The 13,874-nt window shown below is 41.5% G+C and overlaps 1 protein-coding gene across 2 annotated transcripts in view; it reads right to left on the bottom strand.

Annotated features, from left to right (window-relative positions):
* The window catches only part of BCAT1 (branched chain amino acid transaminase 1), an 87,745-nt gene that overhangs the window by 38,949 nt on the left and 34,922 nt on the right, over positions 1 to 13,874 (bottom strand). For both annotated transcript variants that reach the window (XM_058189699.1, XM_058189700.1), the window contains exon 3: positions 11,553 to 11,753. In XM_058189699.1, the coding sequence (XP_058045682.1) occupies positions 11,553 to 11,753 (201 nt within the window). The remainder of the gene's footprint in view (positions 1 to 11,552; positions 11,754 to 13,874) is intronic.

The following is a 13,874-nucleotide window of genomic DNA, read 5'->3' as shown; positions in this document are numbered from 1 at the left end:
TTTTGAATTGGATACCAGACTGCTCAGCTAGCTAGAGTTCCACCAACTTTCAATAAATACTGAAAGAACAGGACTCCCTTCGCCTAAAGCAGAGTTTGTATCTAAGACCTTACTCAATTGCAGCTAAGGATTAGGGGGGAAAGTCTTTTTTTGAGAGGCCTTCGGACTGGTTCAACTAGTTTTCTGGAATCCTTGAACTTTTGCTTCACTTTGATTACATTTTTGTTTGGTTCAATGAATTCAGTTTACTACAGGAACTCTGTGTCCTCACTCAGACTGAGTAAGATTGATGGTCTGGCCTTGTGAATCAATAGAGTGTCTGGTTATCTTGAGGCTTGCTGAAAGCCAGTAGACCAGTAAATGGAATGGAACGGAATGGAACGGGACGGAACGGAACGGAACAGAACAGAACAGAACAGAACAGAACAGAATAGAACAGAATAGATGTGATTGGACACACAAGGAATTTGTCTTTGGTGCATATGCTCTCAATGTACATAAAGACAAATAAAATACATTAATCAAGAATCATAAGATGTAACACTTAGTGATAGTCATAGGTTACTAATAAGCAATCAAATCATACTAGGAAACAAATAAAACAATATAAATTGTAAAGATACAAGCGACATGGTTATAATTATAAGTGGGAAGAGATAGGTACTAGGAAGGATGAGAAGAATAATAGTAATACACTCTTAGAATCTTGTTTGACAGTGCTGTGGGAATCAGCTGTTTAGCAGAGTGATGGCATTCAGGGAAAAACTGTCCTTGTGTCTAGTTGTTCTGGTGTGCAGTGCCCTATAGCGTAGAAATTGAAACAATTTATGTCCAGGATATGAGGGGTCTGTAGATATTTTCACAGCCCTCTTTTTGACTCATGCAGTATACAGATCCTCAATGGAAGGCAGGTTGGTAGCAATTGTTTTTTCTGCAGTTCTAATTATGTGGAACCACTCTATTATTAATTATTATTAATAATAATTGATTATTATTAATTATTATTATTGATTATTATTAATTATTATTATTAAGAATGCAGAACCACTCTATTATTTTAAGTAATTATGTGGACAACCTTAATAGGGCGGCGCATAGAGTAGAGCTAGAGTAGCCTAGAGTAGAGCTCTCTCCTCACAATCAGGAGATTGTAAATTCGATCCTAGGTAGAGGCAGCTATTTCTCTCTCTGGATGCAATGAGTCATTGTCTGCTGTGAACTCTGGGTAGGCATCAGGAAGGGCATCCAATCAGTAAATGCTCAGTTTCACCCAGTCGCCGCAACCCTGATGCATGAGATTAAAGGGTCGTTAAAAGAAAAAAATGTGGGTGATCTTAATAAGTGAAAAAAATGGATTGAATGACACTGAATAGAGAAATCACCATTTGTTTCTTTTGGGAGAAAGAAATCAAATGCCTCAGGACTGGATGGAGGAACTGTCTATACAAAAAACTTGTTCAGCATAGTCTAGTGTACCCATCTGAAATAGTCTATTTCTGGGTACCCTTGAAAAAGAGTCATAGAAAGCTGGAATTTGTAGAGACAACGGCAAGGAGGATAATTGAAAGACTGGAAAACAATAGTTAAAGGGAGAGAGAGAGAAAATGGAGTAAATTTAGACTTGAGAAAAGATGATAAATAAAGTATACGAAAGCTCTTTTTAAGAACTGGAAGGTGTGATTGTAAGAGCCTTTCTTGGATCCTGGTAGAGTTCAATGCACAGAACAAACAGTCTTAAATTACAAGAAGACAACATCTAACAATGGAACTAATCATTGAAAGGAGTAAGGAATACAACTTTAGTGATTGTGTTCAATATTCCTTTACTGATTGTATTCGAGCAGAGGTTGGATGGGCATCTATCAGAATGCAGAACGTAAAATCATAGGGCTGGACGGGACCTTGGAAGTCTTCTAATCCAACCCTCTCTTCAAGGCCGGAGACCTTATACAGAGGGGGTATTCGGCCAGTTCGGACCAGTTTGCCAGAACTGGTAGCACAAATCGCAGGTGCCCCCCCCCCCGCCCCAGCTCTAAGCCATCCTATTTAGGTATGTTTTTGAGGCCAGGCGCACACCAGCAAAGCACATGCGCAGAGGGTCGGACACATGCGTGGATGCGCGTGCATTCACATTTGCGAACCGGTAGGGAAAGTAAGTGGTATTCAGGTAGACCTTATACCGTCGCTGTCAAATGGTTGTCCAGTCTATTCCTGAAAAGCCCCAGTGATAAAGCACCCACAACTGCAGGAGGCAAGCTATTCTGTTGATTAACTGTTCTCACTGTCAAAAAAAAAAAAATTTTTCCTTACTTCTAGGTTGGAACTCTCTTTAACAAGCTTCCTCCCATTACTTCTTTTTTTTTTTGAAAAAAGTTTTTTCTTTTTTTCTTTTCTTATACACATATTATAGATGTACATTTTCTTATTCATAGATAATCATGCATATTCTCTCTAAGAAAAGCACGAGAATAAAACATTTTAATTACATTTGGAGTTGCTCTTCTACCTTTTCTTTCCCTCCGTTTTACAACAAACCTTCTTCTTCTCTTTTCCATCCCTCCTTCTTCTCCTTTCCTACCTTCTTCCTCCTCCTCTCCTTTCTCATGCCTACTTCCCTTTCCTCTCCTCCACTCCTCTTTCGCTCCTTTCTCACTTTCTCTCCTAGTCTTATCCCCTGATTTATCCTCCTCTCCTTCTCCTTCCCGCCATCCCTCTCCATCCCTCTCTCTCCTTCACCTCCTCTATGTTACCTTCTATTCCTCTCTTCTTTCTTTCTTATTTATTTATTTATTTATTATTTATTTAATCATATTTATATACCGCCCTATCTCCCAAGGGACTCAGGGCGGTTTACAGGCACTAAAAACAGATAAATAGAATATAAATACAATATAAAACATTTAAAAAACTTATTCTAAAGCCCGTCCAATTAAAAATAGAAATAAAACCCAATTTAAAACCCAAAATTTAAAATCTAGCTCAGTCCTGCACAATTAAATAAGTATGTTTTAAGCCCGCGGCGGAAGGTCCGAAGGTCCGAAAGCTGACGAAGTCCGGGGGGTAGATCGTTCCAGAGGGTGAGGGCCCCCACAGAGAAGGCCCTTCCCCTGGGCGTCGCCAGACGACATTGCCTCACTGACGGCACCCTGAGGAGACCCTCTCTGTGAGAGCGCACGGGCTGGTGGGAGGTATTCGGTCGCAGTAGGCGGTCCCGTAAATAACCCGGCCCTATGCCATGGAGCGCTTTAAAGGTGGTCACCAAAACCTTGAAGCGCACTTCTTTGTTGTATGATATTTCCCTTGTTTGGTATCCGAGCAACTCCAATCTTCTAATAGTATATACTTTCTTTTCGGTTTCTTTTCTATTTTACCCAATCCATCATTTCATAATTGTACATTTGTATCTATAATCTTCTCTTCTTCATTCCCCCACATCCAGCTTTTCTATTTACTCTGGCGATATCTGGGTTTCTATTTCTTCATAACCGTTTTTCTCATTTATTTTCCATTTATCTTCCACTCCCGAGGACATGGACATGATACTGGGGAGGCTGAATGTGACCACATGTTTACTGGACCCATGTCCCTCCTGGTTGGTATTGGCCACGCAGGAGGTTACACGAGGCTGGCTTCAGGGAATTATCAACGCTTCTTTAGTGGAGGGTGTCTTCCCAGCCGCCTTGAAAGAGGCGGTGGTGAGGCCCCTCCTTAAGAAGCCCTCCCTGGATCCAGCTGTGTTAGCTAATTATCGTCCTGTCTCCAACCTTCGTTTTGTGGCGAAGGTTGTTGAGAGTGTGGTGGCACGGCAGCTTCCCCAGTACCTGGAGGAAACTGTCTATCTAGACCCGTGCCAGTCCGGCTTCCGGCCTGGGTACAGTACGGAGACGACTTTGGTTGTGTTGGTTGATGATCTCTGGAGGGCTCGGGACAGGGGTTATTCCTCTGTCCTGGTCCTATTAGATCTGTCAGCGGCTTTTGATACCATCGACCATGGTATCCTTCTGTGGCGGTTGGGGGGTTTGGGAGTGGGGGGCACCGTTTTTCGGTGGTTCTCCTCCTACCTCTCTGACCATTCGCAGACTGTGTTGGCAGGAGGGCAGAGATCGACCGCGAGGCACTTCACTTGTGGAGTGCCACAGGGGTCGGTTCTCTCGCCGCTCCTGTTCAACATTTATATGAAGCTGCTGGGAGAGATCATCCGTGGTTTTGGGGTGAGTTGTCATCTATATGCTGATGATACTCAGCTATATATCTCCCCCCGAACCACCCCAACGAAGCTGTCGAAGTAATGTCCCGGTGCCTTGAGGCTATACGAGTCTGGATGAGGAAGAACAGACTTCGACTCAAGCCATCCAAGACTGAGTGGCTGTGGATGCCAGCATCCCGGCACAGTCAGCTAGTTCCATCACTGACTGTGGGGGGCGAGGCATTGGCCCCCAGGGAGACGGTTTGCAACTTAGGCATTCTCCTGGATGTACGGTTGTCGCTGGAAGAGCATTTGACGGCCGTCGTCAGGGGAGCTTTTTATCAGGTGCGCCTGATACGCCAGTTGCGTCCCTTCCTGGACCGGGATTCGTTATGCATGGTCACTCACGCCCTCGTCACTTCCCGCCTGGACTACTGCAATGCTCTCTACATGGGGCTCCCCTTGAAGAGCACCAGGAGGCTTCAACTGGTCCAGAATGCGGCTGCGCGGGGGATAGAGGGAGTGTCTCATAGCTCCCATATAACACCTCTCCTGTGCAAGCTGCACTGGTTACCGGTGGTCTTCCGGGTGCAATTCAAGGTGTTGGTTCTCACCTTTAAAGCACTCAATGGCTTGGGACCGGGTTACTTACGGAACCGCCTTCTGCCACCAATAGCCTCCCTGTGCGTTCCCATAGGGAGGGCCTCCTCAGGGTGCCGTCAGCCAAACAATGCCGACTGGCGGCTCCCAGGGGGAGGGCCTTCTCTGTGGGGGCTCCTGCCCTGTGGAATGAGTTACCTTTGGGGCTACGCCAACTCCCTGACCTCCGGACCTTTAAGCGCAAGCTTAAGACTCTTTTATTCCATTGTGCAGGGTTGGCCTAATCGCAATTTTAACATGGGTGTTTTATTAGGGTTTATTTTATATTTTATTAGTTTTAAATTATTGGGCCAAATTTTGGAATTAGATTTTTAATAATGTTCTTAACGTTTGTTTCTGTGCGATTTTATCTTGGCTGTAAACCGCCCTGAGTCTTCGGAGAAGGGCGGTATAGAAATGTGATAAATAAATAAATAAATAAATAAATAAATAAATAAATAAATAAATAAATAAATAAATAAATAAATATTTATTAGCATTATTTATCTATCTATTGTCTTTTATTTTTGTCTCTTTTCCCTCCCATTACTTCTTGTCCTGCCTTCAGGTGTTTTGGAGAATAAGTCAACACCTTCTTCTCTGTGGCAGCCCCTCAAGTACTGGAAGACTGTTATCATATCACCTCTAGTCCTTTTCTTTGATAGGCTAGAGCAGGGGTGTCCAAACTTGGTCCCTTTAAGACTTTTGGACTTCAACTCCCAGAGTTCCTCAGCCAGCTTTGCTGGCTGAGGGACTCTGGGAGTTGAAGTCCAAAAGTCTTAAAGGGACCAAGTTTGGACACCCCTGGGCTAGAGCAAGGGTCTGCAAACCTGGCTCTTTTAAGACTTGTGGACTTCAACTCCCAGAGTTCCTCAGCCAGGAAAGCTAGGCATATCTAGGCCCCTCAACCATTCCTGATGTGATTTAGCCTCCAGACCCTGAATCATCTTTGTTGCTCTTCTCCGTACATTTTCTAGGGTCTCTTTTTGAATCCCGATGACCGGAATTATAAAAATATTCCAAGTGTGGTCTCACCGGTGTGGTATAAAGTGGTATTGTCACCTCAAGATATCAGAAAACCTTCGTGATATCAGAAAATATCAGAAATATTGCAGTGACTTGGTAATCTCCATTGTCCCTTCCAATTCCATGATTTTAGCGATGATTGACAATGACTTTATTTTTACATGCTTTTAACGGATAACTTTCTTAACCTGTCTGAATAATTTGATTTTTTTTCAATCCAATGCGTCCAATTGAAAAAAAAAACAAAAAAACGCCTCGGTACCTGTACCTCGAAAACGTGGATTTTGGCAATCATGAGGATATATCCGAAGACCCAAATCTTCCTTTTTTTTATGTATAGCACAAGGGTGGAAAATGTATTTTCTTTTTTTTTTTTTTGTAATGTTAAAAATTTTTAAAAAAAAATAATTTTAAAAAAAATAATAATAATTTGATTTTTTTTTCAAAAAGATGATGCTTTTGAAATCTGCTTTCTTCTCTTACTTTGGAAAACCTTGTATTATTTTGAAAATCTTTTTATATTAAAAGGTTAATAGTATTTTTTTAAAAAAAAAACCCTGAGAATATGAATAACCTATTATTTTAAAAAGTATTGTTATGGTCTCTCAAATATAGTGATAGGCTAAATAAGGCCTATGAACAGCCTCTAATTTAGAGTCTCCATTAACTTTCCAAAAAAGCTGAATTTCCATAATTTGGGGGATGTGGATAGCCAACATGTCCACAGAAAGGGCCCTAAATACATTCCTGGATGTCTTATCCCAATTTCAACTAGCCCTCTTTATTAGAATAGAATAAAATAACAGAGTTGGAAGGGACCTTAGAGATCTTGTAGTCCAACCCCCTGCTTAGGCAGGAAACCCTACACCTCTTCAGACAAATGGTTATCCAACATCTTCTTAAAAACTTCCAGTGTTGGAGCATTCACAACTTCCGGAGGCAAGTTGTTCCACTGACCAATTGTTTTAACTGTCAGGAAATTTCTCCTTAGTTCTAGGTTGCTTCTCTCCTTGATTAGTTTCCACCCATTGCTTCTTGTTCTACCCTCAGTTGCTTTGGAGAACAGCCTGACTCCCTCTTCTTTGTGGCATTACTTGAATAGGATTCCTCTTAGTTTACCATTTCATTCCCACTTCTCTGAAAACACATTCCAGTGAATGCAGTGAGGGCGATTTGTGAATGGCATGTACAATTGTCGCTACTTATTTTACTGTCTCTTTGCTAAACTCCTCTTCTCTCCTTTCATTTAGACTCGGTGTGGCATACACAATACTGTCCTCCTCTTATTTTTTGTCTAATGATGGATCAGAATCTGGATCTTCCATATTTAGCCCAACATCTTAGCTACATTAGCTCTCTGTATTTCAACTGTTCAGGTAATGTCAACTCAGTAGCAATTTCAAACTTCTGAACTTGGTCAAGAGGCTGATTTTGAGTGGTTTGTGGACAACTGCTGCTTCAGGCTGTCAAACACAGGATCTCTATTTGTGAGTAGACTCATCAATTTCAGGAATGTTACAGTACAGTCAAGTCTTATTTAACGGTGTAACCAACGAAACAAATATTAGAAGAAGAATCTGATCTCTGTTATTTGTGAGTATAACACTCAGCTAGACCGGTCTTTCTCAATCTCTGGCCATCCCTGAGCTGTGCTGACTTTGTGGGATCCTTGCTGCTTTCTGAGCTTGTTCTCTTGCAGACGGAGAGAGAATTATTTGTAGCTCAGGACTGAACTGTGGTGTCCTTGATCCGAGCTCGGTAGTTTTCTTGCAGATGTTTCATTATCCAACAGCAGTGACATCATCCGTGCCGTGATGCGGAGTTAGGTCATGAAATATCTGCAAGAAAACAGCCAACTCGGAAAGCAACCAAGGACACCACGGTTCAATGCTAAGCTACAAATATTCTTTTCCAAGAGTTAGACTTCAATGATCGGAATTGGATAGGCCATCGAGAAAAATCTATCATGTTTCCCCGAAAATAAGACCGGGTTTTATATTAATTTTTGCTCCAAAAGATGCATTAGGACTTATTTTCTGGTTAGGTCTTATTTGGGGGGAAATACGGTATTAAATGCATCCATCTTGCTGATGATCTTAACTGGGGCTTATTTTGGGGATAGGGCTTATATTATGAGCATCCTTAAAAAAACATGCTAGGCCTTATTTTCCGGTTGGGTCTTATTTTTGGGGAAACAGGGTAGTTTCCGCACATCTGGAGGGTGCCCAAGCTGAGGAAGGCTCCACTAGACAAACCGCAAAGCTGGCAGAGGCCAGGTTATCCAAGGAGTCACAGATCACAACGAAGGAACAGTTCATCTCACGTTATACCCACTGTGTATTCATTGAGCCATAGCATTTGGAGCAGTTTCGCTTCCGTCACTCCTCTTGGCTAGAGGAAAACGTGATGCAATGAGGTTTAAAAGTAAACAAAACGATGAAAACAACGGGGAACATATGCAGATGAGGAAACAAAAGAAAGAAAGAAAAAAAAAAGACAGAAGAGCAGATTCATTGTTAGCAGCGAGGATTTCAGATCACGAGTTTAACAGCAGTAACGCTACTCAGAAATGAGAGAGAAGGCCTGAAACTCCAGCGTGGTTCCTTTGCTCTCTTTGTGAATACCTCTAGATCAGGGGTATCAAAGTCGGATTTCACTGTGATCAGCTGGATGTCACTCGTGTCGGGGGCGCCTGTGGCGGCCCAACCACCCTGCCAATGAAAACGGAGCTCAGGAGGGCTATGCGAGGCCCTCCCGAGCTCTGTTTTCGCTGGCAGAAGCACTGCGGGCCGGTCCTTTGCTGTTTCCAGGGTGACCCCGTGGACCAAATCCGGCCCTTGGGCCTTGAGTTTGACATCCTTGATCTAGATCTCCTCAGCCAGAAAGACTGAAAAAATTATATCATCGCACCGGCCTTTGGAAGGCGAGATAAATACAGCTAGTCCTCGACTTATGACCACAATTGAGCTCAAAATTTACAATACGTTGCTAAGTGAGACAGCGGCTGAGTGAATTTTGCCCCATTTTACGACCCTTCTTGCCACAGTTCTTAAGTGAACCGTGGCACCTGTTTAATTAGTAACACAGCTGTTCAATCAATCTGGCTTCCCCGTTGACTTTGCTTGTCAGAAGGTTGCAAAAGGTGATCACATGACCCCGGGACACTGCGACCGTCATAAATACGAGTCAATTGCCAAGCGTCCAAGTTTTCATCACGTGACCATGGGAATGCTGCAACGGTTGTAAGGGTGAAAAACAGTCGTAAGTCACTCTTTTCAGTAATGTTTTAACTTTGAACAGTGAACCGTCATAAATCGAGGACTCCCTGTACCTTAAAATCAATCAGTCAATCAATCAAAACAGAAAGGAATGGAAAAAAATCCCCGTGGAGTCTTCCCAAAAAAGAGAAAAGGGGAGGGGAGAAGGGTTGAGGTCTAGATTCCTCACCAACATTTTTAAAAAACACTAGACGGGCACAAATCAAAATACGATTTGGTTTCATTATTCAGATCCAGTTGTTGTGTGGTTTTTTTTATCGTTACACTGCAAAAGAGGGAGACGAAAAAGAAAGGGGTTTGAAAGAATTGCTACACGTTTTCTCCTCACTTTCTGGCACCCAAAACGTGCCCTTGATTAAGGCTCTGACACAAATGGAATATAACCTGCATTGATGTTTTTGGACTACGATCTGGAACCTTGGACTCTAGACGCTTTGGTCAGTAACCACGCTGGTTTCTGGCGGTTACCAATTCATTTCAGTACAGGTGGGTAACTTGCTTTCTGACATGTGCACGTTTACTTGACCAAAAGCTCATTCAAAATTTGCCTTGATTTTCCAGAATCCAAAGCATTGAAGGATACCTTGTTATGCAGTCAAACCATTATGACCCCACATGATAGATAGCACTTCTACTACATTGCAAACACATTTTTTTTCTCCTGCTGGCAATGTACCATTCATCATTAAATACTCCAGTTTTGCAAATGTTGGGTGTGTAAGTGTAAACTGGCCTTAAATCACAGAGTGAGGCTGTCTTTGCACGACACACAAAACCAAAACGACTCATGAAGGCATAAAGGTAAATGTAAAGGTCCCCCTCGCATATATGTGCTAGTCGTTCCTGACTGTAGGGGCAGTGCTCATCTCCGTTTCAAAGCTGAAGAGCCAGCGCTGTCCGAAGACGTCTCTGTGGTCATGTGGCCAGTATGACTAAATGTCAAAGGTGCACGGAGCGCTGCTACCTTCCCACCAAAGTGGTCCCTAGTTTTCTAGTTACATTTTTTACGTGCTTTCGAACTGCTAGGTTGGCAGAAGCTGGGACAAGTAACGGGAGCTCACTCCATTATGTGGCACTAGGGATTCGAACCGCTGAATTGCCGACCTTCTGATCGACAAGCTCAGCGTCTTAGCCACTGAGCCACTAGGTCTTAAATGAAAAACTTGTAATACCTGAACGCAAAGAGTCACCTTTTTGTACAGAAACCAGAATTTGAAATCAAGGCGTATTGCAAATTATCAGTTCTAGTTTCCACAAACTTAAACTAGCAGCCATTCCTGGTTTAGGTGGTGTGATTAGTCTGGAACATCCAATACACAATCATGAACAATGGGGTTAAGATTTACTACAACAATCGTAAGTGCAAGGGCTGGACATAAGTCCCTTTTTTCAGTGCCATCATAATTTTGAAGAGTCACTAAACGGATGGTCATAGATTGAGGACTTCTTGTATATTAAGGAAGATAAAGTATAGTTCTCAGAATTTACTGCTTTTTTGATTAAACTGTAACTTTTTTATTTCTTGTCTTCACTGATATTGCAGTTGTGAAGAACTGCATTTGGGGAAGTGATAAATTCTAAGAATTGTCCCTATCTTTATCCTCCATATACTGTATTGGAAGCTATAATAATAAACTACAACAGCCTTAAATAGCTGTCATGAATGAAGAAACAACATCACAAATGTGTCTTTGGCCACTGGACAAACTAGACTATTTCTTGGTTAGTTTCATACATGGTACTAAACCATAATGAGGATCGGTTTGGCGTTCCATATGTCTTGCAAAGTCAGCCACTATGATCTGTAAATTGTGATAATTGCTTAACTATTTCTTCATTCAAAAAAAATGTATGTCCAAAGTTTAGTGTGATGCTTAAACCATCAACAATACTTACTTACTAGCATCTCAGAAGAAGCTAAAATGTGATACGTGTGTTGTCATGACTGATGTATCTCCAACAAATGCCACTTTTTAAGAAGAAAAATCATGAGTGACTCTACATTGGCATTTTCTTACTACCTGTAAGTAGAAGCCAACAAGGGACATTGGAAACTGGAAAACCTCAGGTTCTTCCCTCATCTACTTATTCCTGAAGAAGATGAAGATCAGCAAAACTATCTTCAAAATCTGAACCTTATTCATTCACTGCTCATTCCTCACCCTCTCTATCAATCGTTCTTTCCCAATCTGATGTTCTCCAGATGTGTTCAACTCCCATCATTCTTAACCAGTTGTGATGGATGGGAATTAAACTCCAACACAGCTGGAGAAGGCTGGGAAAGACTACCTTTCGGAGACTCTGCACTGACCTGAAACAAAAAGAAACACATTTTTTTTATATAAAAGACCAGATGATGATGATTTTTTATTTAATGACAAAAGACAGGATGAAGTTTCTCTTCATTCTATCACTGTACTCACTTCTACAGCATAATGCAGTGCTGAGATGGCTGGGTGCACAGAGAGATTCTCCAAGGGCTTAATCTGAGGAACGTCCCATCCAGATGTGAAGGACCATTCAATGAAGAGCATGTTGTCTGTGAAAACTGTTCCAAATACTAAGCCATTTGGGTCCGGCTTTTCTTTCAACGTGGTAGACGGATTGATGACAAGATCATCAGCCTGGGGCGAGAAAAGGAACAAAAACAAGACAAAATTACATTGTTTAAAAATTGGCAGCCCTTATTTCAGAATAACGGAATTGGAAGGAAACTTGGAGGTCTTGTAGTCTAACCTCCTGCTCAAGCAGGAGACCCTGTATGATTTCAGACAAATGGCTGTCCAATATCTTCTTAAAAATCTCCAATGATGGAGCACCCATAACTTCTGAGGGCAAATTGTTCCACTGGTTAATTGTTCTCACTGTCAGGAAATTTCTGCTTATTTCTAGATTGGTTCTCTCCTTTTTTTTTATTTTTTTATTTTGTCACAACAGTATATACAATCATCAACATAAAAATAACCCATCATGAGAGAAAGAAGTATATATAAGTAAAAGTATAAGTAAAAGTATGCATATAATACTATAATGAAGAGAACAATAGGACAGGAACGGTAGGCACTTTTGTGCTCTTATGCACGCCCCTTATAGTCCTCTTAGGAATGGGGTGAGGTCAATAGCAGACAGTTTTTGGTTGAAGATTTTGGGGTTTTGAGTAGAGACTATAGAGTCAGGTAGTGAGTTCCAAGCGTTAACAACTCTGTTACAAAAGTCATATTTTCTGCAATCAAGTTTGAAGCGGTTGACATTAAGTTTGAATCTATTGTTTGCTCTTGTATTGCTGCGATTGAAGCTGAAGTAGACTTTTACAGGAAGGATATTACAATAGATGATTCTGTGTGTTAAACACAAATCATGTCGGAGTTGACAGAGTTCTAGGTTTTCTAAACCCAGGATTTCAAGCCTGGCGGTATAAGGTATTTTGTTGATTTCAGAGGAGCGAAGAACTCTTCTAGTAAAATATTTTTGGACGCGTTCAATAGTATTAATGTCAGAGATGTGGTATGGGTATCCTTGATTAGTTTCTATCCATTGCTTCCTGACAAAGATGCTTTGGAGCAGGGGTCTCCAACCTTAGTAACTTTAAGGCTTGTGGACTTCAACTCCCAGAGTTCCAAAGAGCCAAAGCTGGCTGAGGAACTCTGGGGGTTGAAGTCCACAAACCTTAAAGTTACTAAGGTTGGAGATCCCTGCTTTGAAGAATAGACTGATCCTCTCTTCTTTGTGGCAGCCCCCCAAATATTGGAAAGCTGCTATCACTTCACTGCCTTGCTTTCATTAGTTTCCTTAGTTCTAAGTTGCGCCTCTCCTTGATTAGTTTCCACCCATTGCTTCTTGTCCTGCCCTCAGGTGCTTTGGAGAATAACTTGACTCCCTATTCTTTGTGGCAACCCCTGAGATATTGGAACATTGCTATCATGTCATCCCTAGTCCTTCTTTTCATCAGACTAGACATATCCAGTTCCATAAACCGTTCTTTATATGTTCTAATCCTCTTTGCTGCTCTTCACTACACTCTTTCTAGAGTCTCAACATCTTTTTTACATCGTGGCGACCAAAAAGCCAAGAAAGACAGGAGGCGTAATGTAATGAAAAAGAAAGGCTAACTATAAAAGTAGCATCTGCACGCACAAACACACACATCAATCTGTGCATACACACACACATACACACACTTAAATTGGGGAACATTCACTTTTGTCTCATTTCTATACCATGTCTCAAATTTTAGATCCACCTTTCTGTGCTGACCTCCCAAGACAACTAAAGCTCAGACAAGGGAAGTGAAGCCATATCATATCTCAAATAAATGTAATTTATTTATAAAGAGCAAAAGCAGATAAAAATAAGAGGATTAAGACTTTTAAAGACACCTCGAAAGAAGAAAAACTGCACCGTCAGTTCTGGTCTGGGCAAAAGTTTGTCTCCTGAAATAGAAGAATCTCTCTCCCCCCCCCCCCCAAAAAAAAGAAAGACGTCTAAAAGGATAGATGTAAAGCTGAGGAGAATTTTTTTTTTCCTCATGCTTTTGACAGATGTCTCAGCTGCAGAAGTCTGTCTGTTCCAAAAATGTCAGCGATTAAAAGGCAGACTTGCAAAGAATAAAATTTAACATAGGAAAGCTATGTTAAAAGCTAAAACCAATGCTAAGTCAACGTTCAGGAAAGGAGAACGTTCTTTTTTTTAAAGAAAAATGATATGGTCATCAGAACGCTCTGCTGAAAAATTAAAAGGCAATCCAA

Source organism: Ahaetulla prasina, chromosome 7 (assembly GCF_028640845.1).
Source record: "Ahaetulla prasina isolate Xishuangbanna chromosome 7, ASM2864084v1, whole genome shotgun sequence".
Lineage (NCBI taxonomy): Eukaryota > Metazoa > Chordata > Lepidosauria > Squamata > Colubridae > Ahaetulla > Ahaetulla prasina.
This window is presented reverse-complemented; position numbering and strand designations above follow the sequence as displayed.